The sequence below is a fragment of the Cinclus cinclus genome, chromosome 28 (assembly GCF_963662255.1).
Source record: "Cinclus cinclus chromosome 28, bCinCin1.1, whole genome shotgun sequence".
In the NCBI taxonomy this organism is placed as follows: Eukaryota; Metazoa; Chordata; class Aves; order Passeriformes; family Cinclidae; genus Cinclus; species Cinclus cinclus.
In genome coordinates this window covers 2,532,006-2,559,527 of record NC_085073.1, presented here as the reverse complement: position 1 = coordinate 2,559,527, position 27,522 = coordinate 2,532,006, and the positions used below count along the sequence as shown (strand labels likewise).

The following is a 27,522-nucleotide window of genomic DNA, read 5'->3' as shown; positions in this document are numbered from 1 at the left end:
TCGGAACTTCCGGTGCCGCTCTCGGCACTTCCGGCGGCGCGGGCGGCGGCCCCGGGCGGGGCCATGGGCCGGGGCGGGCCCGCCATGCGCTACAACGAGCGGGAGCTGCTGTCCCTGGCCCGCCAGCCCGCCGAGAAAGCGGCTGAGATCCGCATGAGCGTACCCAAGAAGGGCAGCGGTGAGGGGAAGTCCGCGGAGGGGCCTGAGTGGAGAATCGGGGCTGGGGCTACTGGAAAGAGACTGGGAGTACTGGAGACTCCAGGCTAAGAAAGTGGGAGAGGAGGGACTGGTAGGACTGAGGATACTGGAGAATCACGAGTGAGAAACTGGGGGTAGGACCAAGTCAGGACTGGGCGAACTGGGAATATTGGGAGCGCCAGGTGGAGGGGGGGGAAGGTGAAGATGGATCAGGACCGGGGGTACCTGGGGGGGGCCCTGACTGCAGAATCAGGACTGGGGATACTGAGGAGGGACTGGAGAGAGAGGCTGGGTGCCCTGCGTGGTGGGACTGGGGGAACTGGAGAATCACAAGTGGGAAACTGGGAGTAGGACCAGAGAAGGACTGGTGGTACTTGAGGGCCCCCGACTGCACAATCAGAACTGGAGTTACGGTGGGACAAGGCTGGAGAGGGACGGGCGGAGCTGGGTGGGAGGATTGAGGGTACTGGAGAATCCAGGCTGGGAAACCAGGGCAGGACTGGGAGTGCTGGGAGGCAGCAATGGGGACAGGCAAACTGGGAGGGCTGGAGTGTGGGAATGGGGAGCACGAGTGGTGGGATCCAGTCTGGGCATGAAGGGAGGTTCTGGGGCGGGGCTGGGACCAGGGATAGCTCCCGTTTCCAGGGGATCTGGGGAGGAAGCTCTCCTGAAATCTCCGAGCAAATTCCCTTGCAAACCAGCACAGGAGCGTTGTACTCACTTCCTTGTCCTGGGTATTTCCTCCTCTGAGGACCTGGTGCACTTTGTCCCTTGGAGGTGACACCTGTGCTGGCAGCTCCAGGCAGGGCTCCCAGATCTGGAGCTTTTCCTGGAGTGCCTGAGGCTGTGCTGCTGCTGTTGTGAGCTCTGACTGCCCAGGAGCTGCTGGAGAAGCTGCTCGGGGACTTTATCTTCCTGAGGCCACTCAGACTGTTTGGGGGAGCAGACCTGGGGATGGGTGCAGGGGATGCTTTGGTGGGATCAGTGCCCTGGCAGGGCGGGCAGGGTTTCCCCTGCTTCCTGTGCCCACAGCCTCAGCTCCCTGCTGTCCCTGCAGTGCTGAAGAAGCGCCTGGTGAAGCTCGTGGTGAATTTTCTCTTCTATTTCCGCACCGATGAGGCTGAGGTAGGGGTTGGGCCTCGTGGGTAGGGTTTGGTCCCCTCCTTCTTTCTTCGTTTTCTGTGCATGGATTGTGGGGGCTGGGAAATGGTGCAGGGTCAGAGTTGGACCAGTGTCTGCCTTTCCTCTTCCATCAGCTCAGCAGGGCTCCAGGAGAGCTGGAGAGGGACTGGGGACAAGGGATGGAGGGACAGGACACAGGGAATGGCTTCCACTGCCACAGGGCAGGGCTGGATGGGATATTGGGAATTCGGAATTGTTCCCTGGGAGGGTGGGCAGGCCCTGGCACAGGGTGCCCAGAGCAGCTGTGGCTGCCCCTGGATCCCTGGCAGTGCCCAAGGCCAGGTTGGACACTGGGGCTTGGAGCAGCCTGGGAGAATGGAAGGTGTCCCTGCCATGGCAGGGGTGGCACTGGATGGGCTTTGAGGTCTCTTCCAGCCCAAAGAGTTCTATGCAATACAAGATGAAGCAGGTTTTCAATCCCTTCCCTGCTGCCTGATTTGCTTCTGGCACTTTTGTGTTACTTGGGCAAGGATTTCCTTGGGTTGCTCTTGTTCATGGCCAGTGTCACCCACTGTCCCCATGTCCCTGAGTGGTACCAGATAATTTTTTGTTCATCCTTTGCTGCTCCAGCTCCCCTCATGCTGTTTAATCTCTTGCAAGGCTCCAGGACAGCCCTTACACAGCTCAGTGTTGGTTATTCTGGGCATCACAGCAGATGTTTCATCTTTGATTTACAAAGCAAAAGTTTTTCTCTGCTATGACAGAGTGGTAAAGGCCAGGCTGAATCTGAGCCAGTAGAGGTGATTTAACACCTAATTAACAAATGCAAAGTGCTACAGGTGAGACTGGCATGAAAAGGTCCATTGAAGGAACACAAAATAAGGTGCAATCAGACTGACTTATTTCCAAGTAGCAATAGCTTGTGAAACTTGTTTGAAAGGCTCCAGGGAAGCCCTGGGGGTTCAGCCCTCCCCGGGGTGCTGGGCGCACTGTGGGTTAAACCCTCTCTTCATGTGTTTTCCAGCCCATTGGAGCTTTGCTGCTGGAGCACTGCAAGATCACCAAAGAGGAGGAGAACATCTTCTCCATCAGTGAGTGCTGCCTGTGCACCCCTTCGCCTTCCCCTCATGGCATGTGGGAAAGGAAATGTTTTACTGCTCAATTCCTGCTTTTCCCTGTTTTTCTGGTGACAGTGGGGTCAGCTCAGCCCTTCCCCTCCTTGGTGAGGTCAGGGTCTTTCAGCTGGGGTCAGGCTCTGCTTCCAGGCAACAGGACAAAAGGGAACGACCTCAAGTTGTGCCCAGGACAGGTTTAGGTTGGACACTGGGGAAAAGTTACTCACCAAAAAGGTTCGGAAGTACTAGCACAGACTGCTCAGAGCAGTGGTGGAGTCACCATCCCTGGGAGTGTGCAGAAAATGCCTGGTTGTGGCAATTGGGACAGGGGGGAATGGTGAACCTGGTGGTGCTGGGCTGGTGGTTGGACTTGATGATCTTAAAAGCCTTTTCCAACTTGAACAAACCTCAGCCTTTCCCTTCCTCAGCTGCCAGCTGTTGCTCACTGTGCCTGAGGCCAGCCCCAGGAGATCTCAGGGATATTCTGTGGCACAGCCTGTGGGACTTGCACCAACAGCAGCCAGACCCCACTGGGTGCCTGTGGAATCCCTGGCAGGGGGAGCTTGGTTATTGACAGATCTGCTCTGCGCTGCTGCATTTTATGCCCCCCCCCCCATAAAAAAATAAAAATAAAAACCCTGGAGAGGCTCAGATAAAGCTGCTCCAGCCCCGTCCTCCCCTGTTTGTCCTTGTGAGGGCTGCAGCGTGGCCAGCTCCCCTGGGAGCAGCCTTTGATCCTCAGCTCTCCCTGTGCCAGAGGTATGTGGCCACAAGAACAGGATGTTTCTCCAAGGCCATCCCCATATCTTTTGGCCTGGCTGCCAGGCACAGCTGTGGCTCTGCTCTGTGCTTCCAAAGGACCCTCAAACAGCCTGGACACACTGAAACTGGAGCACCATGTGCTGGATTTTGGGGCTTTAGGGATGCTGGGAGCTCTGGCAGGGTTAAACCCAGCAGTGCCTGGTGTTGGGATGTGTCCACAGCACATCCTGAGGTGCTGGTGCACCCTGGCCCAGGTGTTTGGTAGCAGCAGCTCCAAACTGGTGACATGTCCTGCTCTGTCCTGGTCAAGGACTGGAGTGGCACTGGGACCTGCTCTCCATGGTGGGAGTACCATGTGAGTACCACATCCCCAAAAGCTTCCAGCAAAGGCAGCTCATGGATTTTTCCCAGTGCAGTTTAATTCCTTAGTTGGCTGCTTCCTGCAGGTATCCCAGTTCCTCTCTCAGGGCTGTTTCCCACTTGGATTTAAATCCATGGTGTCTTTGCAAGGGGCCTCAGGGAGTCAGTCCTGGATGTGGCTGTGCTGGTCCAGTTCAGTTCACCCTCACTTTGGGAAGTTGCTCTTCCTGAGGTCTCTGGCTGCGATAAGCTGGGAAATGCTGTGTGAGGCACCCAGAGCCACCCAGGGAATGGGAGGGGGGCAGGAGGTTGGGGTTACAGACTCTTTCCCAGCTCATCTTAATTAACAGAGCTGCTAAGTGTGGCCTGGCAGAGTCTGGTAAGGGTAGCAGGGGAGCACCAGCAGCTCTGCCAGGACCTGCCTGGAGCCTTTTCCTTGATCCTGGCAGGTTTCATCGAGGAGCCAGAGAGGAAATACTGCTTTGAGTGTGCCACGGAGGAGCAGTGCCAGGAGTGGGTCGAGGCACTCAAGAGAGCCAGGTGGGCTGAGCCCTCAGAGCCAGGGCAGTGCTGAGGGCTCTGGGATCAGGAACTGGGAGGGCAGTGCTTGTCTCCTCCCAGACAAGCTTCCCTTCAGCTCTAAATAGCATCTGAAACTTCACCACATCCTTCTCTGCTCAGCCCTCTCCATGCGCTGTTCTTGTCTTACAGCTACGAGTTCCTGAGGAGGAGCCTGATTTTCTACCGGAACGAGATCCAGAAGATGACAGGGAAGGTGAGGGAGTCCCTGCAGGGCTCTTGTCAGGTGGTGACTGATGGCTCTGGATGGCAGCAGGGGCTGTTGCTGCCAGTCCTGCACAGGTTGTGTATGGGAAGGAGATCCTTGATCTCACAGGGAGCCATGGTTTCCACAGCCAGACCTGAGCACCTTCCCTGGGTGCTCACTCCCACCCTGGTGCACACAGCCCAGTGCTGGAGTGGGGCCCAAGGTTTGGAGCTGGGCACATCCAGGGCTGGCCTGGTCTACTGGTGGGGGGGAATCTCTGGAACAGTTCACAGCAGCCCTGGGCAGATCTGTGGGTGGAGATGCTGCTCACTTCCTGCCAGGTGCTGGGAGCTCCCTGCTCCAGGAGGGAGGTGGCTGTGGCTCCCCTGGATCTTGGGTGTGTCTGTGTCCTGGACCTTGTGTCCCTGCTGTGTTCTGTGCGTCCAAGGGCTGCTGGGCTTTATCTTCATCTCACTGGTGCCTCCCTGTGCTCCCCTGCAGGACCCCCTGGAGCAGTATGGAATCTCTGAGGAAGCTCGTTTCCAGCTGGGAACACACAGGCAGTGACCCCCCCCCCCCCCCCCTTACCTGGCTGGAACTGGCTCCTGGCTCCACCCCAGCTCCCCACAGTGACCACGTGACTTTTTTATTTATTACCCAAATGGTTTTGTACTTTTTTAAGTGAGCTCATTGCACATTCCCAGTTCCCCAGCTGGGGGGGCTGAGCTGCTCCATGGATGCTGCAGTGGGAGCAGAGCCCCAGCCCTGGGATGAGTAGAGGCAGGGACTGACGGAGCTCCCAGCTCCTGCTCTCCTCCAGGACATGCTGAGGCCACCTGAGCCAGCTCCAGCCCTTCTGCTCTCCCCTGTCCTGAGGGAGCTGCTGGGCTTCCCTGGCTCAGGATCCTCCTGCAGTCCCAGGAGCCATCAGCTCATCCCTGGCTGTAAGAGGATGTTGTGACTGATGCATCTCTGGGCTCCAGGGTTAACCCCCTCCGGGGAGGAGTGGGAATTCCTCCAGCTCAGCCACAGCTCCAGCTGATGGAGAGAGACATCTGCTCCCCTGTGCCAAGGCAGAGCCCTGTGCAGCCACGGACTTTTGGGGTTTTCTTTTCCCTCCCCTGGGCAGGTGCTGGAATTCTTGGGGGCTGGATAAGCCCATCCAAAAGAACAAAGCTGCAGAGCACGAGGGAACAAAGATAGGGAGAGATCCTTGTGCAGTAGTGCCTGTCTGCAGAGCTCTGCAGTGATCCAGCTTCCCAGGGAGGAGAGGCAGATGGAGAAGCTGGCAAAGGCAGGAGCTGCTCCCTTTGGCTGGAGGATGGAGCTGCAGGACTGCACCAGCTCAGCCAGGCATTAACCCTTCATTCCCTGAGCCACTGCTGCAGCTTTTCTTCCCTCTGTGTGTCCCCTTTATCCAAAGGGACAGACCAAAAAACTGTGCCAAAGTCACAGGGAAACAGGGAACCAGGGCTGCCTGTCCTGGAGCTCCTGCTGGGAAGAGATAAGGACTAGGAACAACACCCTGTAGGATCAGCCCTGGCTCCAGCTGCACCAAGGAAAACTGCCCAGAAATGAGGGATGGAGGACACTCCCCACACCCAGGGCTGCAGCAGACCCAGATTCTTGACTGCCAGAGCAGCTTCCCTGGAACCAGCCCAGGAAAAGCTTCTGGGAGGGTCCCAGGTGTCACTGTCAGAGGTTACTGGCAGCAGGAACGGGGCTGGGGCAGGGCAGGGGCTTGGCCTGGGCCTGGGGGAGCTGCAGCTCTGGGTATGGTTCCCCTCCAGCTGCCCAGCCTGGGGAGGGGGTGGAGCAGCCTCTGAGCTGGGATTGAAGGGAATTTTGGGGTCTTTTCCTCCTTGGCTGGGAATTAATGCCCAAACCAGAGCCCACACTGCAGCCTTTGGTATCCTGGTGTTCCCACTTTACCTCATGCAGCTGAGTACCAGGAGTGACACTTGTCACTGTTGCTTTTGTTTTTATCTCCAAGCTGAGATTTTCCTTTTCCCTCCACAGACACTCCATTTCCTTTGAATCATTCCAGGTGCTTGCTTCAGAAATTACCAAAATAAGCCAAGGGCAGCTGCCCTGGGGGACCAGCCGAGGGCAGCAGGGAGGGAGCAGAATCCGGGGGGGGGTTGCCAACAGATGGCAGCTCCAGGGGAAGAAGCAGCAAGGGATTAAAAGCAGGAACACACAGGAGCTGTGCTTTAGGGAATCGGTATCCTTGGATGACCCCAAAGTGCATTTTAATCCTGTCCAGCCTGCGTTTTTACAAACCAGAGCTGAGTTCTCAGCTGGGCTGCCACCACTGTAGCAAATGTGTCACCTGTGCCTTGCAGGACTTGGTGGCCTCTTCTCTGGACACCTTTCCGCAGGTGGGGCTGCCACCCTCCAGTGTCACTGTGCAGAAAATGGGTGTTTTATTTGCTGTTCCAGGGAACAGTTGGGTGAGCAAGAGCAAAGCCCAACACTGATTTAAATGTTCATCACCAATGACATTTCTTAACTGAATGTACAACAAAAGCTGTGAAGAGTTACCAGGGCCAGGCCAGGCCCAGGGACTCAGATCTGTTGTAGGGCAGGGGTGGGATTTAGGGAGGGAGGATGGTACTTTGTAGACACTTTGAAATCTGCATCAATTGCTGGTGATTTACAGACAATTACTCATTTTTCACACTCTGACTTTGCTTGTTGTGTTTCAGCTAGAGCTGGATCCAGGCTCCCTGAGAGCCAGCTGAAGCCATTTCTCTGTTGTACAGTGAACATTCCTAATAAATCCTGTTTTAATCTTTGTGATGGTCAGAACTGTTCTCCCACACCATAATCTCCCTGGGAGGGGTGGCTGGAGCCAGCTCAGGGGCCTGCCATGGGGCACCAGGTGTGATTCCTGCTTAGGAGCCACCTGGGAATGGTTTCCACAGGGGCTTTGGAGAGGTTTTTTCATACAATCAGAGAATATTCTGGGTTGGAAGGAACCTTTAAAGGTCATCTAGTCCAACTGGTTTTGGTTCTGGAGCCAGGGCAGGGGCAGGTGACAAACCTGGGTGGAAGAGGAGCTGGGTCAGGCTGTGGCTCATTTTAAATCCTACAGGGAATTAGCTCAGGAAGTTTTTGTGGCCTCCAGCTCCGAGGTTTAAACATATCCCTGACTGCCTGTAGGTTTGTTGTACTGGTGACACTGCTGGCTAAAAGAGAACAAAAAGCTTGGATGGGTTGGGAATTATGGAATAATTTAGGTTGGAAACGACATGAAAAATCATTGAGTCCAGCCATAACCCAGCACTGCCATGGCCACCACTGCCCCATGTCCCCAGCTGCCACATCCACCCTTTGTTCCAACACTGCTGGGGCTGCTGACTCCCCTCCTACCCTGGACAGCCTGTGCCAATGCCTCACAACCCTTTCAGTGAAGAAATTTTCCCAGTATCCAATCTAAACTTCCCCTGGCCCAGCCCGAGGCTGTTACCTCTCCTGTCCCTGTTCCCTGGGAGCAGATCCCAAATCCCCCCGGCTGTCCCCTCCTGTCAGGGAGTTGTGCAGAGCCACAAGGGCCCCCCTGAGCCTCCTTTTCTCCAGGCTGAGCCCCTTTCCAGCTCCCTCAGCTGCTCCTGGTGCTCCAGCCCCTTCCTCAGCTCCCTTCCCTTCTCTGGACATGCTCCAGCCCCTCAGTGTCCCTTGATTGCCCAGAGCTGTCCCCAGGCCCTGCTGTCCCTCCCCAGTGCCCAGCACAGGATGCCCAAACCCTCAGAGCTGAAGGTGCCACCTGTCCCTCTGTGCCTCCAGAAAATCCCCAAATCCCATTTCCCTCCTGCTTCCAGCCTGTCCTGCTGAGGCAGTGAAAGTCCACACGAGCTCGGTGTATTAAAATACAGACACTTTAATATAAAGACAAAACTTCAAAGCATTGTTTCAATTACAAATCAAGGGAGACACAAGAAATTAAGTGGAAGGAGGTGAGCAAAAACTAACTCTTACATTGTGGAGAATTAGAAAGGCCGGGTGGAAATATATATATTATACATACATATATACACACCAGAATTCACACTACTGCTAGGCAGGAATGAAAGGAATGACAGGACAACTTGCCAGTATTAAAAAAAACCCCAAAAACAAACAAACAAACAAACAAAAAAAAAAAAAAAACAAAAAAAACAACCAAAGAAAAGATAAATTAGGGGAAGTTTGAATTTTAAATAATTCAGTTTAATAGGCTAAACTATATAAACTAATTCCTATTCACTAGGAAACATCCCATATCACTGTCCTAAGAAAATGGGTTTTTCTAAAAATCCATTGAAAAATGGATTTTTATTAGTAGTTAAAAGTTTACTAATCAATTCCTGAGCAACAGCAACCTCATCATCTACTGCTTTCCTCATCCAAGTCCCACTCAGCGAGGGCAGGCTCTCACTCCTAAAAAGTTTAAATAGAACAGAGACCTAAAAAGTTGGGTTTTTATTGGAAATCGATCACTTCAAAGATTAATAGGTTAAAAAAGCCAAGTAGGATGGATCAACCCATTCCATCTTTTCCTCAATAACTCCAGAGACAAAATCTTAAAAAAATTATTTGACTGCACCAGAAAAGCAACCAGATGTACCTCGAGAAAACCAAATGATCACAAATCTGAGAACTTCAGGGTTAGCATCATCAAACTTCGAATTTTCAGATGTGATTTTATTTTTACACCATAAAGAACTCAAGGAGCCTCTTCAGAAAGGTCCAAAACAGCAAAAGCACTGGAGAATTAATTCCCAAATTTTTTGTCTCGGGTTTAAACCCTGAAGTTCCCAATAACAGCATCTTTTAATGCAATATTCAGTCTAAATAGATATTTATATATTTATAGTGTATAAGGATAAATAAAATATGGCACAACAACATTTTGAAACTGGAACTGCAGCTTTTGGGTAAAACCTAATCTGCAAATGGAGCGGAAAAATGGAAATGAAGCAAAAAAAAAAGGAAGAAAAAAACCCTTTAAAACCAGTAAGACTTCAAATATTCATACACTGACTGCACATCTGTGCTCCCAAAACTCCAATTCCTGTGATTTTTTTCTCAGTGCTGCAAAGATAGTTCACAAAAACACTGTGCAGTTTCTGCTCCCCTGAAGGATTTCGGGTTCACAGCCCTAAGGCCCTCCCCTCCTCCCAACCCTTAATCCTCTCTGTGCTTTTGGCTCAGGCAAAACAAGAAAAGCAGAATTTTCCATGACAGCCACACCTGGGAGTTGGGATAACTCCAGGGTGGAGTTACCCAGGACAAAACACACAGAGAACATTCAGGTTTCCATGCCCTGGAACAGAATTCCAGCACCCAAAGCAAATGGTTCGCACAGGACGTGACCCACAGAAGCCACCTCAGCATCAGTCACAGGAGAAATTCTGGAATCCTGGGGAAATCCTGCTCCAGAGCAGCACCCCCAGCTCCCTGGGGACAGGGGCTCAGTGCAGCCAGCCCCAGGCTCGGGGGTGCTCCAGACCCAGAGGGAAGGAAGGGCCCAGGGAAGGATGGGCAGGGAGGGGAATCACCATCAGCAGCTCGAGAACAGCCCCCAGAGCTGGGAGTCTCCTCTGCCAGCGACCAGCAGGACCTGGAGCAGGGCAGGGGAGCCAGAGCATCCCGAGGGCACAGATGGCACAGGTCCCACAGGTGCCCGGTGCCAAGGAGCTGGAAGCACTGGCTGTCCCCTCCCTGAGCCAAGGCTGGGGAGTCCAGCACTGCTGGGACTGTCCCTGCCACCAGCCCCTCGGCCTCTCCTCTACCTGGACTCTTCCAAGTGGAAAAATAATGGGTGTGAGTAGCAGATGCTGCTTTCTGAACACAATCCCAGCAAGAACCAAACCCCAGGCTGCCTGTCCATGGCCACAGGAAAAGACTTCCCCTGGAAAGGGCAGCCCAGCAGAACAGGAAGATCCAGGCTCTTCCAAGGGAATGCTGGGATGAGATGGAAACAATGAGCACAGGCAGTAAATTCCCTGTGGTGGGGAGCACCTGAGCTGCCAACTCTTGTACCCCACAGTGCTGGGGTGAAGGTGCAGGAGCAGCAGGTGAGGTAGGTCTGGCTCTCACCCACCTCCTCCCAGATGTGTCTGTGCAGGGAATCAGAACAGTTTGGAAAGATTGGAAAGCACCTTTGTAGGTCATTTAGCCCAACCCCAAAGAAGGCTGAAGAAGTGACCCCAGCACACATCTCAGAAGACAACATGTCCCCAGTGGGGTGAGGGCAGGGACACAGCCCCGAGCAGCTCTGGAGCAATGCTCCAGCAGGAGATGTTTCCAGATGGGATGGAAGAGTTGATCAGGCTGGAAACCTCTCCAATGCCAGGCCACAATTGCTCAAGTGACTTCCTCAAGGATTAAGTTTGACTAAAGAAAGAAGAAAGTGACTCAGCGCTTGAACTGAGTGTGACCCAGAGCTGGGCGAGTTTCACACTAAGGAGGGTCAAGTCCTGGAGATTTGGAATCTCGGGATCCAAAAAGAGATGAGTAAATCCATTCATGACCAAATGATGTCACCTTCTGCCTGCAGGACTTCAGGGACTGTGGGTATGATCCCAGACCCAGACTCCAAACTCAGCTTGATCCCAGCAGTGAGTCCCGGCACTTCCCGTGCCAGGCTGAGCCCAGAGCCAAACCCCAGCCAAGAGCAGGGGGAGCACAAAGCCTGCACTGAAAATAAAGTGCTGTCCTCAACAGGAAGGATGGAAGGAAAAGAGATGGAAGCACAAGAACTCCTGATCTGTCTGGTGGAGGAGACACAAATTCTGCTGATCAAAGGAGCTGGAGATGATGCTCTGTCCTGGAATGTCAGGGACAGTAAGGATGTGCTGCACTCCCTGCTGCTTCCCTAAAAAGCTGCTTCTCCTCCTCTCTCCCACTGCATCCACAACTGAACTGAGGTGAAGATGTTCCCTGGTTGTGCAGACTGATCCACACCTTCCTGCAGGTTTGTACCAAGTTGAGAGGTGATGGAGGGATACCCCCATTATCCCTTGCACCAGCTCAGATCCAGCCTCTACATCCTCAGCAATGCTTTCCCACTCTGTCCCTCAGCAATCCAACTGCTGGGTGTCCCCACGCCCCTGGCTGATGGAAGAATTGCTGCTGAATGACTCATCTGCAGCAAATCCCAAATTTAGGTCCAGTGCCTTTGGAGCCCTCCCAGCAGTGTGGGTCCCAGGGGACTGGGCCTGGCGAGCCAGAGGTGGCAAATCCCCAAAAAAGGAAGAGCCCATGCAAGCCTTGTTCCTCAAGGCTGACATTTAGCAGCAGGGACAAGTTTTCCTCAGCACAGCACTCAGGAAGTTCCATTTTTTTGGCAGCATACTTGTTCCAAGATGTGTTTTTGCTTCCTGGCGAGTCCTTGGCTGGCAGCAGGGGCGTGGAGGAGGGGGAATTGTGTGACAGCCCTGGAATGACTGGACCCAGCACCAGCAGAAATTCTCTTTTTTGGAACTGTTTGGCTTTGATTGCTCCAGAGGATCTTCAATTATTGCAATCAGGTTTCAGCTTCTGGCTCAGTGTTCCAGCAGTGTGTCCACATGGATCAGATCCCACCAGCTCCAGGTGAAAGCTCTTCCCAATGTGCAGACAGAGCAGTAAGAGACTGGCCAGGAGTTGGACTCAAGCAGCATCCAGGTCCCTTCCAACTCAGGATGTTCTGTGATTCCATGATTTTAAGTTGAGCTTTGCCCCAGATCATGGCAAAGCAATAAAAGCTCAGGAAGACAAAACCAGGAATCTCTTGGCAAAAACATCTCCCAGCTCAGCCAGTGCCGAGGCACCAGTCCCAAACTGTCCCCTTGGCTTCCCACCTCAGTGCTGAGCAGGCCCCCTCTGGAAGCACAATCTGGGAATTGCTACCAGGAGCAGGAACAGTGCAGGGCCTGGGCTGGGGGAAGATACTGGCAAGGCCAGAGCAGCTCCGGATTCCAGCAGTGTGGAATGGCAGGGTGGGAACAGCAGGCAGGGGGGTGCTGGCAGGCACTGGTGCACAGGCAGGGGAAGCTGATGCTCAGGCAGACTGGGTCTCTTTCCAGGAATCCCAAAGATTCATTCCTGGGTCTGGTTCCCTTGGGCCTTCCTGGATGACATCTGGAGAGTCACAGACTCAGAAATCCTGGGGGGGTTGGCAGTGGCTCAGTCACAGCTGAGTGCTGAGCTCCAGGGGTTGTGCTGCCCATTCCCAAGGCTGCTCCTGAGCCAGCCCTGCCTTGGACACTGGCTGGCCACCAAAGCAGTGACCAGAGGTGACACCGAGGGACAGACGGGCTTTGCTTTTCCACAACACTCACCAAAGAGCAGGTGACAAACTCCTCACCCTAGGCCTTGGCTCCAAAGGTCCTGGAATCACAGAATTGTTCAGGTTGGAAAAGATCTTTCAGACATCAGTGAGTCCAACTCTGAGGACACAGCGCCCACGCCACCCTGAGCTCTCTGACAGCTCAGGCTGGCTCTCCAGAACTCCTGGGTGCAGAGTGCATCATCCCCACAAGGATCTGTCTCTCCTCATCCCGCAGGGAGCGTCAGGTGCCAGCAGGGTGACACAGGTGACCCAGGCCTCGAGCAGTGCTGGGAAGCACAGAGGGTTCCATAGAATCTGTGGGTTGGTTCCTTCTCCAGCACAAATCCTGTGAGTGCCTTGGGCACCAACCAAGCCAGGACAAGGAATGGCAGCTGAGTTTTCTTCCTGGATCTCTGTGGCTGGAGGTGAAGGGAGGCACAAGAGCCCCAATGGGCACCATATCCTCTGCAGGGAAGGATCTGATAAAATCAGGGGGATGAAAAGCTTCTACTTGTATTTCCTCCTCTCTCTCTCTCACCAGAGATATAAACGATGGGGGAGAGGTAATTAGGAAATTAATTAAGGCTGCTGCCCCTCCAGCAATCATTCATTTACAGTCTCCAGAGGCCCCAGAACTCCGCTGTGTTCTGGGGAAGAAGCTGGAGCTGCCCAACTCCCAGCTGCAAAACATCTGGGTTACATTGTGCTCCTGGATTCCAGGACATACACTGTGTTTGGCTCCTACGAGAAGCTACTGGATGTTCCTCTCTCCCCGAGCATTCCTGCCCTTTTCCAGGTCTTCCTCGTGCTGCCAGTCCCTCAGCAGGACACACAAAGCAGAAAACATCCCAAAATGCCCCCAACTCCCAGGGCTTTCAGTCCCTTCCCAGAGGATAAGGAGGCAAAGCCAGACCCCAGAGTCTGCACACAAAGGCTCCCATGGAAGACAGTCAGGAATCAACAAAAAAACTGCACTTGGTCCTAAATCTCTCCTAAGACTGCCCAGGATGAGGCACAGAGAGCTGAACCCTGAAGAGGGTGGGAGCTGCTGCAGCTCCTCACCCCCTCTCCAAACACTTCCAGCCCTGCTGGATCCAGGCAGCAGGAGGGCACAGGGACCTCACTGCCTCCAAACCCAGAGGCAGGAGCTGAACAGTTGTTTGTGACCCCGGGATGCTCCATGGAGCTCCTGCCAGTGCCCAATTGCTGCAGTGGGAGACTCACCAGGGAGCACTAGAAGGGATTTAAAGACAGTGTTGCCCCTCTGAGCACCAGGTCAGCAGGGAGGTGTTTTCCAAAGCCTGAATGTGATTTTTTTTCCAGTCATTTTGCTGTTGCAATCCCCTTTCTACTATAGTTTCCTTTATTGGTGCTTAGCCCAGCCTGAACTCAGACCAGCCTGATTTCTACTTAAATGGACCCTCCTTCTCCTCCTCACTTTGTGCACTTGAATAAATAAATTTTTACAAGTTCATTGCGCATTGTAACAACCTAGAAATAAAGGAAATAAAGCATAGGAAACTTAGAAGTTTTCATCACAGCTCTATAAAATCGGCCCTTCCTGCACACACAACACTGAGTCACAACACAAGTCCCTGCCCCAGGGGGGGCAGTGGCAGCACAGGCAGCCAGGTCAGGGTGTTTTTGTGAACTACAATTCAAGAACCTACTCAAAAGCAAAGGAACACAAAAGCAAAATGCACCTTGTCAATCCATGTACGTGACCAAGCCACGTCAGAGTCAAGTATCAAAACCCTACCAAGGAAACATGTCGTGCTTGGAACGAAAAAACAACAAGCTGAGCAAACCCTGCACCCTGCAGCAGGACAGAAGCACAATGTTCTGTCTTGGCAAGGCTGGGGAAAGGGCTGCAGCAGCACCAGTGAGCTGTTCACACAGCTGAACACACCCTGTTCATACACCAAGGGCAGCCCCAAGAGGCGTTACCAGACCAGCTACCAAAATTCACAGTGACCCGAGCGCCACCAGCAACTGCAAATGGCCCAGGGACTTAGTTGGGATGGGGCAGGACTTTCTATTTCTCCTGTTCCAACTGTGCCTGCATGGGCTGTGCCCACCCAGGCTGCTCTAGAAGGGAGCACAGAGCCCTTGTTAGTCACAAACTCAATTAAAGCCCACCCAGTTCAGAAGTGCCTGGCTCAGTCCAGACCAAACCCCAGGGAGGAGAATTCCTTCCTCTGTCAGCAAGCAGGTTTTGGGATATGAACAGTCAGGGGAATAAATAATCTGCAGACCTTTAAGAACTGGGTTTGGCATTGGTCAACCCCCCAAAATCAGCACCAAGGATTCAAACCAGAGGCACAGTTCTGACGGAAAAAATAGCACCGAGGAGGCTCTTTTACATCTCTGCTGGTGTGCCAGTCCTTTAGTATTCAGAGAATTTAATAATAATAATTTGTATTTATGAGTCTAGGTGGAATAAAATAAGTCAAAATTGTTTTCCTTTTTAAAAAAAGATAAATACTTTATCTAAACTATCAACAATACAAACTGGAGCTTTAAGCATTTCTTTTGCCTTTTTTTTTCCTTTTTTCCTTTTTTTTTTACTCAGATTCACAGTAAATGTTTGCTCTGTTGTTTAGGTCTTTTTTATGTTTTTTTTTTTTTTATTTTGTCCAGTAGTAAGAGAGTAGAAACCCCTGCACAGGCCAGGTGAGCACCTTTCAGTGGAAGCCGAGTGAAGTTGGTCCACGTTGTCCTTGCATAGGTCACATTGGGTTGAGGTAGAAATCCTAGTTACCTGCACAACAGGAGGAGAGGAAGAGACTCATCTAAATAAAAGGCAAAAATCTGCTGTGTTGTTAGATGTGTCAATCATTTCTACATTGCTCCAAGACCTCCTCAGCTTCCTCAGATGAAGCAAATCTTGACCCAATCCCAGTTAGAGGAAAGGATGGATATTCCAAGGGACATGTGGCCCCTGCAAATGCTGTCGTTTTTCAAGTTGTGACTGTGTTGAATTCTGTCCTATGGAACTGACATCAAGTGAGAGGAAGAGTGAAAAAGAAGGCATTTCCTCCCTAAGTACTTCACATTTTTATAGTACAAGTTAATCTGCTTTGAGTTTTATTATAATTGTGGGGGACAGACATTATGAACAATAGAAAGGCTTGGGTTGGAAGGGACTCTAAAGCTCATCCCATCCCTCCCCTGCCATGGCAGGGACACCTTCCACTGTCCCAGGCTGCTCCAAGCCCCAATGTCCAACCTGGCCTTGGGCACTGCCAGGGATCCAGGGGCAGCCACAGCTGCTCTGGGCACCCTGTGCCAGGGCCTGCCCACCCTCCCAGGGAACAATTCCTAATTCCCAATATCCCATCCAGCCCTGCCCTGTGGCAGTGGAAGCCATTCCCTGTGTCCTGTCCCTCCATCCCTTGTCCCCAGTCCCTCTCCAGCTCTCCTGGAGCCCCTTCAGGCCCTGCAAGGGGCTCTCAGCTCTCCCTGGAGCCTTCTCCAGGTAAACACCCCCAGCTCTCCCAGCCTGGTTCTACAGAAGAGAAGCAAAGCAGGTTCTTTTAAACCCCAGTTCCTGGTTCCAGTCCTGGTTCCTCAAGGACTGAACATATCTGTTCTTCCTGAAATCAAGGACACTGTTAAATACCTGACCTGGATTCAAGTCACAGGGCTTGGATCACAACCACCTCTGGGACCATCAGCTCTGCTCCTGTGCTCCACAACCCAGCTTTGACACCCAGCTACTCTTCTTGCAAGTCCCTTTTGTGCCTCTATTTTCAGAATTTTTCAGTGACAGGGACTCTCACACCTCATGGATCCTAGTCCAGCATGGCCTCAGTTCCAGGTAATTCCAGCAGACTCTTACAGTGCCCTCATACACAGACCCCAAACTGACCCTCCTCACCATCCCCATCTCCCTTCATCCCCACTCTCTCTCTGTTTGGGGTTTTCCAGGCCCACCTCTCTTCTGGCACACAAAGCCCTTCCTCAGCCTCCTTTTCCTGGCAATACTTACGTGCCTCCCAAAAACCTAACCAGGGGTTTGTGGTGTCTGAGGAGGAATTTGATGAGGAAGACACTACACACAATGCACAGAGGCTCTCTCAGGTATGTTGTAATCGAGTTTTATAAGCAGCAAAGTGTGTTCAACCACGTTTGTAGCTTTGGTACCAGTGTAGAGCAACAACATCACAGACCTACAAGAAAAGCACGGAGCCAGCTCCGGGGCTGGATGTATTTGGCAAGCACGAGTTGGTACAGCAGGATTGCCACAGAGTGTTTGCATGAACCACAGTACCCAGCTCTGTGGTGGTACAGTTTATTCTGGAGTAGCTCTAGAGACAGTTCAATAAATACCTGCTTCAGGAAAAATGCATACAGCCTCCAGAACCGTCCTCTCCTACAGCCTTTGTGGAGAGTGGATCCCACTTCCCCCTCTGCATTCCCTGTGCTCCCAGGGCTTGTGAGCAAAAATAAAACATCTGTTGAGACTGTTCCTGCTGGCCCTGGCAGAAAGTCCAGCACAGGGAAGTGACAGGGGAGTCACAGCCCTTCTCTGCTACCTGTGGTTGTGTTTCCAGGGATGCAGGGGACACTGACTGCACTGCAGGCCTAGGGAATTTGCTCTCCAAGCAAAGCTGAAGCTTATAAGCTAGAGATTTTTAAATTTATGACTATTTAGAGTGTTGTTGACTGGCAGTTTTTACTGACTACCACGTTGTCACAAGGAGCCACAGAGGTACCTTGGAGCACCTCAATGCTATGGACAAGGACTGGTTTGGGATAAACAGGCTGTGCAGGAGGGGAAGGGGATCAGATGGGCAACACCACTTCCAACAGCTGTATGAAACCACATGGAAAATAGAAATTTTCTCCTGTTACTACCTCCAGAAAGAATACTCTCTTTCTATGAAGAGATCTCAGCTGGAACATAACCCTGAGCCAGAGCAGAGTTACCCCTGTGAGCACTCCTTGTCGAGAAATCCTGACTCCCAGAACAGAGAGCACCAACATTTTCCATTCTCTGCCATCAGGTGATTTGCTCCCCGCATTTTAGAGATTTCTCTCCCCATTTCAGAGGTTTCTCTCCCCCATTTTAGGGATCATTTTCCCCGTTTCAGAGGTTTCTGTTTCACAGAGCCTGGCCCCGACCTCTCTCTGCAAAGGAAGAAGCGTCAGTGAGCATCTCGCACGCAAACTCCTCTGGTTTTGTGTCTGGCCTTACCTTACAAAACAAGAACCGTTAGCTAAGCAAGCTCTTTATCGTGGCTTAACCCCCGAAAGGTGCGAAGCATAAGGAGGCTGCATGCCAAGGGTCACCCACATAGCGGCCGTGCCAGCGGCGTTGGGCTGCGGGAGCACGCGGGGCAGGGGCGGGTGGTGCACTGTAAAGGAGGGGCGGGAGGGTTTGTGCTGGAGAGAAGCCAGTTTAATAGACAAAGAGGAGTTAGACTGGACAGGAGCAGAGGAGGAGGGCAGGAACGTCTCACCGGGGGAGATGGAGGGCAGGTTCTGCAGGAGAGCAGGCTCGGAGTTAGAAGCGAGTAAAGGAGGAGGGGGAGGCAAGGACACGTTAGGAGGGGGAGGAGGGGGATGGAACACAGATTGCACTGGCACTCTGTTGAGGTGCTGAGCAGCTCTAGTCTCACTAGATGTTACTAAATTAGAGGAAGAGGGTGGGAAGGATGAGGATGAGGTGCTGGCAACAGCCTGCAGAGGGTTTAAGCTTAGCACGGTGCTGCTAGAGACAGCACTGCTGCTGAAACTGGCTCCAAATTGATGAGGAGAGGAGGCAGAAGGCACCGCATGGTTAAAAATACCTGCAAACAGGAGAGAAAAACTCAGCTTCAACAGATGAGCTTTGTACAGTCTCAAGTGACAAGAGAAACAAAACAAAAAAAAAAGAAAAAAAAAGAAACAAACAAAGAGCAAAATTATAATAGTTACAGCCCCATACAAAAATATGCAGTGTGAGAAGGCAGCAAGCAATGAAGAGATAATGGTGCAGGCCAGGAGGTACAAAAGATTCCACTTACCTTTCCTACTGCCAACCTCTAAATGCCACGAGGAAAAATGGTCAGACCCAAGAACTGTCAGTTCTATACCACACGGGCAGAGTTTTGATGAGATTAGAAGTGGTCTTTAGAGTTGGTTATCTGAAGACTCAAAGTGCTGCTCTTCCCTCCCCACCCTCCTGCTCCCCTACTTACAGGGCAGCAGAGGGGAGTTGTAATTCCAGCAAATCTACATGCTGAGAGATGTGAGAGTTAGGATTTCCCGACATGGTGCCTGAATGATTATGGACAGGTAAGAAAAACTGCCCTGGACACTTAGAAACGGCAGGTTCAGCCTATCTTCTAGTCCTGCCAGCTTGTCCCCGGTGTGGGCCACAGAAGCCAAGCCTGTGCAGAATCCCAGAAGTGCAAGGTGCATATGGCATTGCCCTTCCTGGCCAAGAAATGCTCTTTGTGTCCATTCATGGGCCAGAACGCTACAGAACTCCCAACACCAGCTCCTCTGATGTTCTGCTCCTCCTGGATCATGCTAAATCCTAATCCCAACCTTTACTCAAGTTGACAAGTTAGATATCCTTAACATGGTGCCAGGACAAGTCAAATCTGTTACCTGCAGGCAGACCTAAGTTGGTTCCAACACAGCAACATCTGAACAAGCAAACAATATCAATCACAAAGTCTGGGTGTATTGTTTCATTAAGGTGGTACAACAAGCTCATCTAGCAGACAAAGCTCAAGAGATTTCACTGTGGGGAACTGAAATCATCCTAGCAATTCCGAGAGAGAGAGAGAGAGGGAGAGAGAGAGAGAGAGGAGACTGGTTATGTGGGACAGATCTGCTTCACATCCTGTAGAAACGAAAGGGTTTCACCCCTGGAGAGGCAGTGTCAGACTTTCCTTTAGGCCCTGTCTTATACCAGAGAAAGAGTTCTGCCTACCTCCAACTGTTCCACCTGTAACCCCAGGAGAGAAGTTCCCCATAGTGTGAGAATTAGTCAGTCTGGTTGCAGCTGATGACACGTGGACCAGACTGGCAGCAGCTGGCATTGAATTAAATAAGGACTGCAATACTGAGGAATTTGTCACCGAGTTGAGGTTTGCTTGCAAGGCCATGGGGCCGAGGGGGAACTGTGATCCAGTGGTCAGAGTGTTGAGGAAAGGATGGTGCGTCGGGACCGAGGGCGCTGGGGTCCCTGCTGAGGAAACAGCAGTAGAAAGGCTTTTACCATTCAGAAGGCCACCAGACGAAACAGCAGCAGAAATGAAAAGGTTGTGGCCGTTTTTAAACTCCACATCTCGGTCCCTTCCCTTGCCGACCTTTCCGTTGTGCTGCACAGAGTTTTTCTCCGCAGTCCCCCCAGCTCGGGCGCTCAGCTCGCTGAGCTCTTTGCCCTTCATCCCCGGCCGGCTCAGCTCTTCTCCCTTGGTGCCCAGACCTTCCAGCTGCCTCTTGTTGAGGAAAAGGTTCGTGTCTGACACCCCGAGGTCCTTGGCTCGCTGCGAGGGGAAGCCCAGGGAGCAGTTGGGAGCTGTTCCATCCGCAGCTTTGTGTGGGAGAGCAGCGCTGTCCACGAAGCCGTGCAGGCCCAGCTCGGAGGACAGGCCCCCGTTGTAGGTGAAGCCATTGGGGGGGTTTGTGCCAGGGCTCAGCCCATCCGAGGGCACTGCCAGGCTCTTCCTGGGGTGTCCCGGGACCTTGGTGTCCATGGGCAGCCCGTCCTCGGAGGGCGGCCTGAAGGCAAACAGGGAGTTCTGGCTCAGAGCTGACACAGCCTGCAAGGGGCTGTCTGTGGTTTTGGTCAGGTTGATGTCAGATATCGGTGAAAAAGTCGATTTCCATTTGCTGCTGTTCATGTTCTCGTTGCTTTGTGCTTGTTTCCTCCCTGATAAGCTGCCACCTGGTCGGGGGAGGAAGGTTTACAAATGTCAATAAACAGCATTCATTAAATCTGCCCCTTGAGAATGGGGATTTATAGAATCATAGAGCTCTTAAGGCTGGAAAAGACCTTTAAGATCATCAAGTCCAATCATCAACCAGTACCACCACCATGATTATCATTCAACCATGTCCTCAAATGCCACATCCATTGGTTATTTGAATATTTCCAGGGATGGGGACTCCACCAGTGCCCTGGGCAGCCTATTCCAATGCCTGACAATCCTTTTAGTGAAGAAATTCTCACAATATCCAATCTAAACCTTCCATGGCACAGTTTGATGCCATTTCTTCCTGTCCCATCCCTTTGTTCCCTGGGAGCAGAGCCTGGCTGCTCCCTCCTGTCAGGATGTTGTAGAGAGTGAGGACTCCTTTTCTCCAGGCTGAGCCCCCCCAGCTCCCTCCACTGCTCCTGGTGCTCCAGACCCTTCTCTGGGCAGCACCCACATTTTTTTATCCTTCAACACCCACCTTTTACCATTCTGTAATTCTATTTCTGAACCAAAGGCAGAAATATTTGTGAAGTCACCTAAAAGTCCTTAAAATTCAGTTTAACACTCAGTGTTAAACTGCTAGAGGAAAAGTCTGAGAACACTGATCTGCTTTTTCCCCTTATCTTTGCACTTCAGATCCCTCCTCAAACCCTGAGCTAGTGAAAAAACTGCTCAGATCTTTGGTGACCTGTGACTACAGAAAGAAGTGACCCAAAATTTGCAATTAGCAGCCACCTGACTTAATGATGACTAAGAATGGCACTTTATCCAGCAGCAGACAGGAACCTCCCAGTGTCTGACTGCTTTGCCCACTCCCAGCCCCAGCCATCACAAACAATTCCCATTTCTCACACATACCATTTTCAACAGTCTTCTGTGGAGATTTGCTTTCCAATGATATTGTTGCAATTTTCCTCTCAATTCTAGTGGGAAAATAAAAAGGTTATAGCACCTAGGGCAAACCTTCTGTTGCACATTTACCCTCCCATTCTATACTCAGGATCAGGTCTTATCAGATGAGAGAGTATAAAATCCAAGTCAGCCCCACAGTTTTTTGTCACTAAAGGAACTTATAAGCATCAAAAAAACCACCACAAATTTTAGGCAGGAGCTATTACAGAATTACTGCTCTTTGACAGGATCAGTGCACATTCAGAGAACTTTGTTGCTGTTTTTCTTTCAAAACAAGAAGTAAAACCACATTTCTGTAGTGTTTATTTTTCACAGAACCACAGGATAGTGTGGGTTAGGAGGGACCTTAAAGCACATCTTATTCAACCCCTGCCATGGGTAGGGACACCTTCCACTGTCCCAGGCTGCTCCCAGCCCCAATGTCCAGCCTGGCCTTCGGCACTGTCAGGGATCCAGGGGCAGCCACAGCTGCTCTGGGCAACCTGTGCCAGGGTCTGCCCACCCTCCCAGGGGAAAACTTCTTCCCAATATCCCATGTAGCCCTGCCCTTTCCAGCTTTCCAGCTTTCCAGCATCTTAAACAAAACAATATTGCACCCCCTAGGCAGGCAAAGCATGGTAAATAATCAATTTCCAGAGTAACACATCAACAGTTTAGGGCAGGAACTGAAAAATTTTAAACAAAGTTTCAAACTGAGAGTGAGCAGGAGACAGATCTCCTTAGAGATCACACATAAACTCAGTGCTTCTATAAAGCAACACAGTAATAAAATTACAGAATCCTGGAATATCCTGAGTGGGAAGGGACCCTCAGGGATCATCAGTGCAGCCCCTGTCCCTGCCCAGACACCCCAACAATCCCACCCTGAGCATCCCTGAGAGCGGTGTCCAAACGCTCCTGGAGCTCTGGCAGCCTTGGGGCCGGGACCATTCCCTGGGGAGCCTGGGCAGTGCCCAGCACCCTCGGGGGAAAGAAGAACCTTTCCCTGAGCTCCAGCCCAAGCCCTGACACAGCTCCAGCCCTTGCTGGGCTCCTGTCCCTGTCCCAGAGCAGAGCTCAGCCCCTGCCCCTCTGCCTCCCCTCGGGAGGAGCTGCAGCCCCCGAGGAGTCTCCCCTCAGTCTCCTCCATTTCTGTCATTTCTCCCCCAGTTATCTCCAAGGCCAGACCCTGCCAGCCTTGCAAACACAGCAGCAGGTTCCCACATTCCACTGCCTGAATACCTTATACCTTCCCCGTTCACAGCTTAGGCCACAGAAAGGATTTAGGATAATGGGATGGGCCTTCAAGCAAGGGGAACAAAGAGGTTTAAACACACCCCTCCTGCTGAGATCAATGTTATCAGCCCTGAGAGAAATCTCATCCTGAAACTGTGCCTGTGCATTCACCTGCTGCTATTGTGCTCATCCTCAGAGCCCTGCTCGTCATCCGATGTCAGGGGGGAGTAATGGACTCCGTTGCTCTGAACGAGGGGCTTCTCCTTTTTCAGCACTGGGGGCTGGTCATTGTCCTGGTAAGGAACAGGAGAGTTCTTCAGGGAGTTTTCAGGAGAGGAAATGGCTGTTATTTCTAAGGGCTGGTTAATGTTATTGACCTGGGTGAGAAGGAAAGAAGGCAGTTACAGATGAGAGTATCCCTGGAAAGGCATCTTGTTAAGGATTTTTAATGTAGGTTTAACTTGCTTTGGGACACCCAACAGCTCCTTTTTTTAGCACTGCTGCTGCTACATTCCACCTCCTACATTAGAACCCGGGGTGAAAACTTAAATGCAACTTGGAAAAACAGCTAATTTTCATTCTTTGATTTTATATTTGAAATCAGAAGTGACAACCTGGGATAAACCTTTTCTTCTCAAACTACACTGCAGGATCACATGCACACAACTCTCTAGCTGGCTTCATTAGCAAGAATGCCATATGCTTCTGGCACTCCTCTGCTGTTTAGTGAATCTTAGCTTAAACTATTTTCAAAATATTGAATCTACAGCTTTAAAAATCAACTTCACTGCAGAAACAAGCTCTTTGTCATGAGGGAGGAGATTACTTTTAATTTTTAATGCTCTGACAGCAAAGAGCTCTTTGAAGACGTTCTGCTTACACACACACTGTTCACCAACTTAGTGAAAACAAGAGGCAGGAGAATTGCTGCAAAGAGCCTTCGTGGCAATTCCAGCCTGGAACTCTCCCGAATTCCAAGAGCTTTCCCAAACACTGCTCCTCCTGTGGAGCAGTTTTAGTTTAGAGTAGGTTTGAATAATTTTAAGAAAAAGGAAAAAAAATATATCATTTTTTAGTTAGTTAGAAAAATTAATTAAGAGTAAAAAGAGACGAGTCTTTTTATTGTTTATGGTAGATAAAATAGTTTGTGTGAAGGATGTGGGGGACTAAGTATAATTTTTTATAATAACCTTTTTTTTTAATTTTTGGAATTAGTTCTAAAGCTGTAGAATTTAATTTCTAATATTAATAGAATAGATGGTTGGGGATATAAGTATTATAAAGTTATTTTAAGATATTTTTTTTAATTTTATATTGTTAGTTTGCTATTATATTTAATATATATTTTAATTTTATATATATTATGGATACACTATGTATTATATTACATCATATTATATTACTATTCTATAGTTATAAATTTATTATTATATAATAAATATTATATAATACATCATTTTAATAATTATTATATAATTATACTATATTATGTATTATATATTGTTAGTTTATTATATTTTATATATTCCTTTTATAAATATATTATACTATATTATATTATACTATATTATACTATATATTATATTATATTATATTATCATGTCATATCATGTCATATCATATTATATACTATATACTATATACTATATACTATATACTATATACTATATACTATATACTATATACTATATACTAGATACATTCTATTCTATGTTATATTGTATTCTATTCTATGATATCCTATTCTATAATATATTATATTGTAATGTATTCTGTTCCATGATATATTGTATTCTATTCTATGATATTTATATAAGTATTATAACAATATTATATAATTATTATTATTGGTTATATCTAGATAACGATATTGATATTTAATCCTCATATTCATGTACGATTTTTCTTTACCAATTAGATGTTTTTGGAGGTATACACTGTGCTGTGCACCAGCTCCTTACCATGGAGTTGATATTGAGGGGTGAGCCCGAGGGCTGTGTGAAGAGCCCAGCCACCGAGGGCAGGGGTTTTCGTTTCGGGGACACGGCGCCGTTCCCGCTGGGGTTCCCAGTGCAGGATCTCTTCCGCCGGCCCCGCTTCTTCCCGTCCTGCGCCGGGGCCTGGCCGGCCACTGGGCTGTGCTTGCTGCAAGGGGATTGTTTTACATGTCCTGTATTAGGAGAGATTGTAAAGATGATTCTCCTCTTGGCCTCGTTCTCAGGGTCTGAAAACGCTGCATCAGACTGCAGGTCCCCCTTTGTTCCTTCGGCAAAGATCTTCTGAGCCTCTGCACCCTGCAGTCCCCCTGCCAGGCTCTGGGCCGGGCCACTTAAGCGGGGGCTCGAGTGCTGCTGAGCAGGGGAGTTCTGCCCAGAGTTCCTCATCATTAGCAAAGGATGTTGTGGAGTGGAACTCCGAGACCCTACAGAGTTAAAGAGACTCCCGGAGTCGTCCAGAGCTGCCTGATCAACACTATGGTTAAGATGGGCTGGGCTGTTTGTAAGATTTCCATTGACTGCCACGGAGCCAGAAGAGTAAGAAAAACCTGTTGAGAGGGAAAGTATAGATCATTGCTGGGGCTGAGCGAGGGAGAGGTCACCGAGTACAGGGCTGGGAGGGCCGGGAGGGATTCCAGCTCTGCCTGGAGAACAGCCACTGGCCTGACGTGGGAAACACGGCTGCTCTTCCACGGGGCAGTGACAACGTGGTTCTGGGTGCTGAGGTGCCAGCTGGGGGTCAGGGACTTCCACTACTCTCTTGCCTGTTCAGTGGTACATGGAGGTATCCCACAGAACACGTGCTCCTCCCAGTTTTACATGGAATTCTAGTTTAAGCTTTGTTTGAACTATTATCCCTTTTGAAATCAGGGCTCCTCTATTCCTTCTTTTCATCAAGGAAAGGGGTGGCAGGACTCAGTCCTTCCCTTCCCCAAAATAAAAAGGACTTTGCCACCCACACAGCCCACCTCCTCCAAATTCAACAAAAGGCTGTGACTTAGGAAGTGACAGGGGACCCTCAAAGACATAGTGGCAGAAAAATGCAACAAGGGATGAGTGCTGGGAAGGGAATTCAGTGTTTGTCATGGGGTATTATAAATGGGTTTAGGGCTCTAGGATGGCCTGGGCTCTCTAAATGAAAAGGGCAGATGGGAACAACGTGGTACTGGTTTACAACAAGGTTTTTTTAAATACTTCATTGGCTTTAGAGAAAAATGCAGCCAAGTCCTTTGCAAAACAGATACTGAAACAACCCAAGCCCCTCAGGGTGGTAAACACCAAGAACAAAAGCACTCTTTGGTGAGAGATCAGCTGTAGAACCTACTTTTCCTGGTCCACAACACTCCCAGAGTAGCTAAAGACCATGATTTCCATGGATGAGTAAGTCACAAGCCATGTCTGCACCTAAAGGGATCCCCATCCTCTCCCATCTGAGTTTTTCCCACCCAGGTTCTTGCACCTTTACAGGTGCTCATGAGGCACCTCCGTAACCTGCCCCAAAAAATTCGTTCTGCTATTTAAAGACCCTGTAAAATAAAACTTTCAGAGCCAGATCACCAGCTCAGGACATGGCTGTGCAGCACTCTGCAGGTTTGCCACACTGTAAATCTGTGGGAATCTGTGGGAATCTCTGGATCCCCACAGAATTTTCAGAAGCAGTTTATTTACAAGTAAAGGCACATCAATCCAACCCTTTGGGCCAGATGCACCCAAACTGGAGGCACATCAGAGCATCATGTTTCTGGTCTCACCCACAGTTATCCAGCACTCCAGTGTCTGCAGGACCTGGCAAGAAGTGCTTGGAAAACTCGGCCGTGTGTGTTCAGGTGCTGCCCCAACCCAGGAGCAGCTGTGCACAGGTGAGGCTGTTACCTGAGGTAGCCAAAGCCAGAGGCTTGTTTCCAGCAGCATTGCTTATGCCATTATGAGAACTAGCACCAATCTGCTTTTCAAGTGTCGATGAGTCTCTACTCTGGTGAACTGGGCTGGGTGTGCTTCTCTGGGGAGAGAAACAGGCATTTCAGGACACAGCATCAGAAATCTACAGCTTAAACCAAATTCACATGCATTAGTACATCTGTCTAGGGAAGTGGCTCTACTTCCTGTATGCCCTACATTCAGCTTGTTTTGAGAAAATCATGGGTCAGCACATTAGGGGCCAAAAATGTGATTAATTATATTGCAGTAGTATCTCACACACACAGCAGACACCATGCAGAGAGGGAGGCTCATCATCACAAGATATTCAGATTCAGACCAGCTCTGCCAGGAGCAGGAATGGTTCAGTCTACTGCTGCAGCAGAGAGGAGACTGATGGTTGTATCTTATTCCCAGGCCTGTGCTCACAAAGCTCCTCATCACAACCCCAAAGGGAGCATGAAGTGCATCAGGCCATGTTCTCTGGAACATTCTCTGAGGATGTTCTCCTAAAACATGGAAAACACCTGTGAAAGGGCAGCCTGAACAAACAGGGAGGTGTCACCCAGGGCTGGCACTGCCTTAAGGACACCCAAAGCTGGGCAGACTCTGGTGTTGCTAAAGCCAGAGGTCTTCAGCTGGAAAAATGCAACTGATTCAATACTGTGAACCAACTCCAGCTTTCCCAATAAAGGACTGAAAGACAAGCCATGGATGGATTCTAACTCACACCTCTCAGGAAAAGCAGCAAAAGCTTCTCAGTTCTCTGCTGTAGCACTTCTGTGACAAACTGGTGTGATAAACTGGACCAGGCCTTTTTGAACTCCTCCACTCAGAGAGGCAAGGGCTTGTCATATCTCAAAAAAGAGATGGCCCCAGAAGCTCTCTGCTACAGAGCAGTCACTCACATGGGAGGTATCACAGCCCCAAGGGACTGTTC

General features: G+C 50.4%; 2 protein-coding genes across 4 annotated transcripts in view; one reads left to right on the top strand and one right to left on the bottom strand.

Moving 5' to 3' along the window:
• Nucleotides 1-63: 63 nt before the first annotated feature.
• PLEKHJ1 (pleckstrin homology domain containing J1) lies at nt 64-7,120 on the top strand. Of its 3 annotated transcripts, none has more exons than XM_062509935.1 (6): nt 64-178; nt 1,256-1,323; nt 2,345-2,411; nt 4,007-4,097; nt 4,269-4,332; nt 4,825-6,911. In XM_062509935.1, exons 1-6 carry the CDS (start codon nt 64-66, stop codon nt 4,888-4,890), a joined length of 471 nt encoding a protein of 156 aa, XP_062365919.1. In that variant the 3' UTR covers nt 4,891-6,911. The 3 variants fall into 3 exon arrangements, with proteins under 3 accessions (XP_062365919.1, XP_062365920.1, XP_062365918.1); XM_062509936.1 differs by lacking the exon at nt 4,825-6,911 and adding an exon at nt 7,032-7,120 and having other exon boundaries at nt 70-178; XM_062509934.1 differs by having other exon boundaries at nt 70-178; nt 4,239-4,332.
• Nucleotides 7,121-16,010: 8,890 nt separating this feature from the next.
• DOT1L (DOT1 like histone lysine methyltransferase) overlaps nt 16,011-27,522 on the bottom strand; it is a 69,504-nt gene continuing 57,992 nt past the window's right edge. The window contains exons 23-28 of the mRNA XM_062510117.1: nt 26,538-26,664; nt 24,630-25,213; nt 22,840-23,045; nt 21,400-21,464; nt 19,551-20,510; nt 16,011-18,417 (exon numbers count right to left, since the gene is read on the bottom strand). Coding sequence (XP_062366101.1) covers nt 17,858-18,417; nt 19,551-20,510; nt 21,400-21,464; nt 22,840-23,045; nt 24,630-25,213; nt 26,538-26,664 — 2,502 coding nt within the window. The 3' untranslated portion in view covers nt 16,011-17,857. The remainder of the gene's footprint in view (nt 18,418-19,550; nt 20,511-21,399; nt 21,465-22,839; nt 23,046-24,629; nt 25,214-26,537; nt 26,665-27,522) is intronic.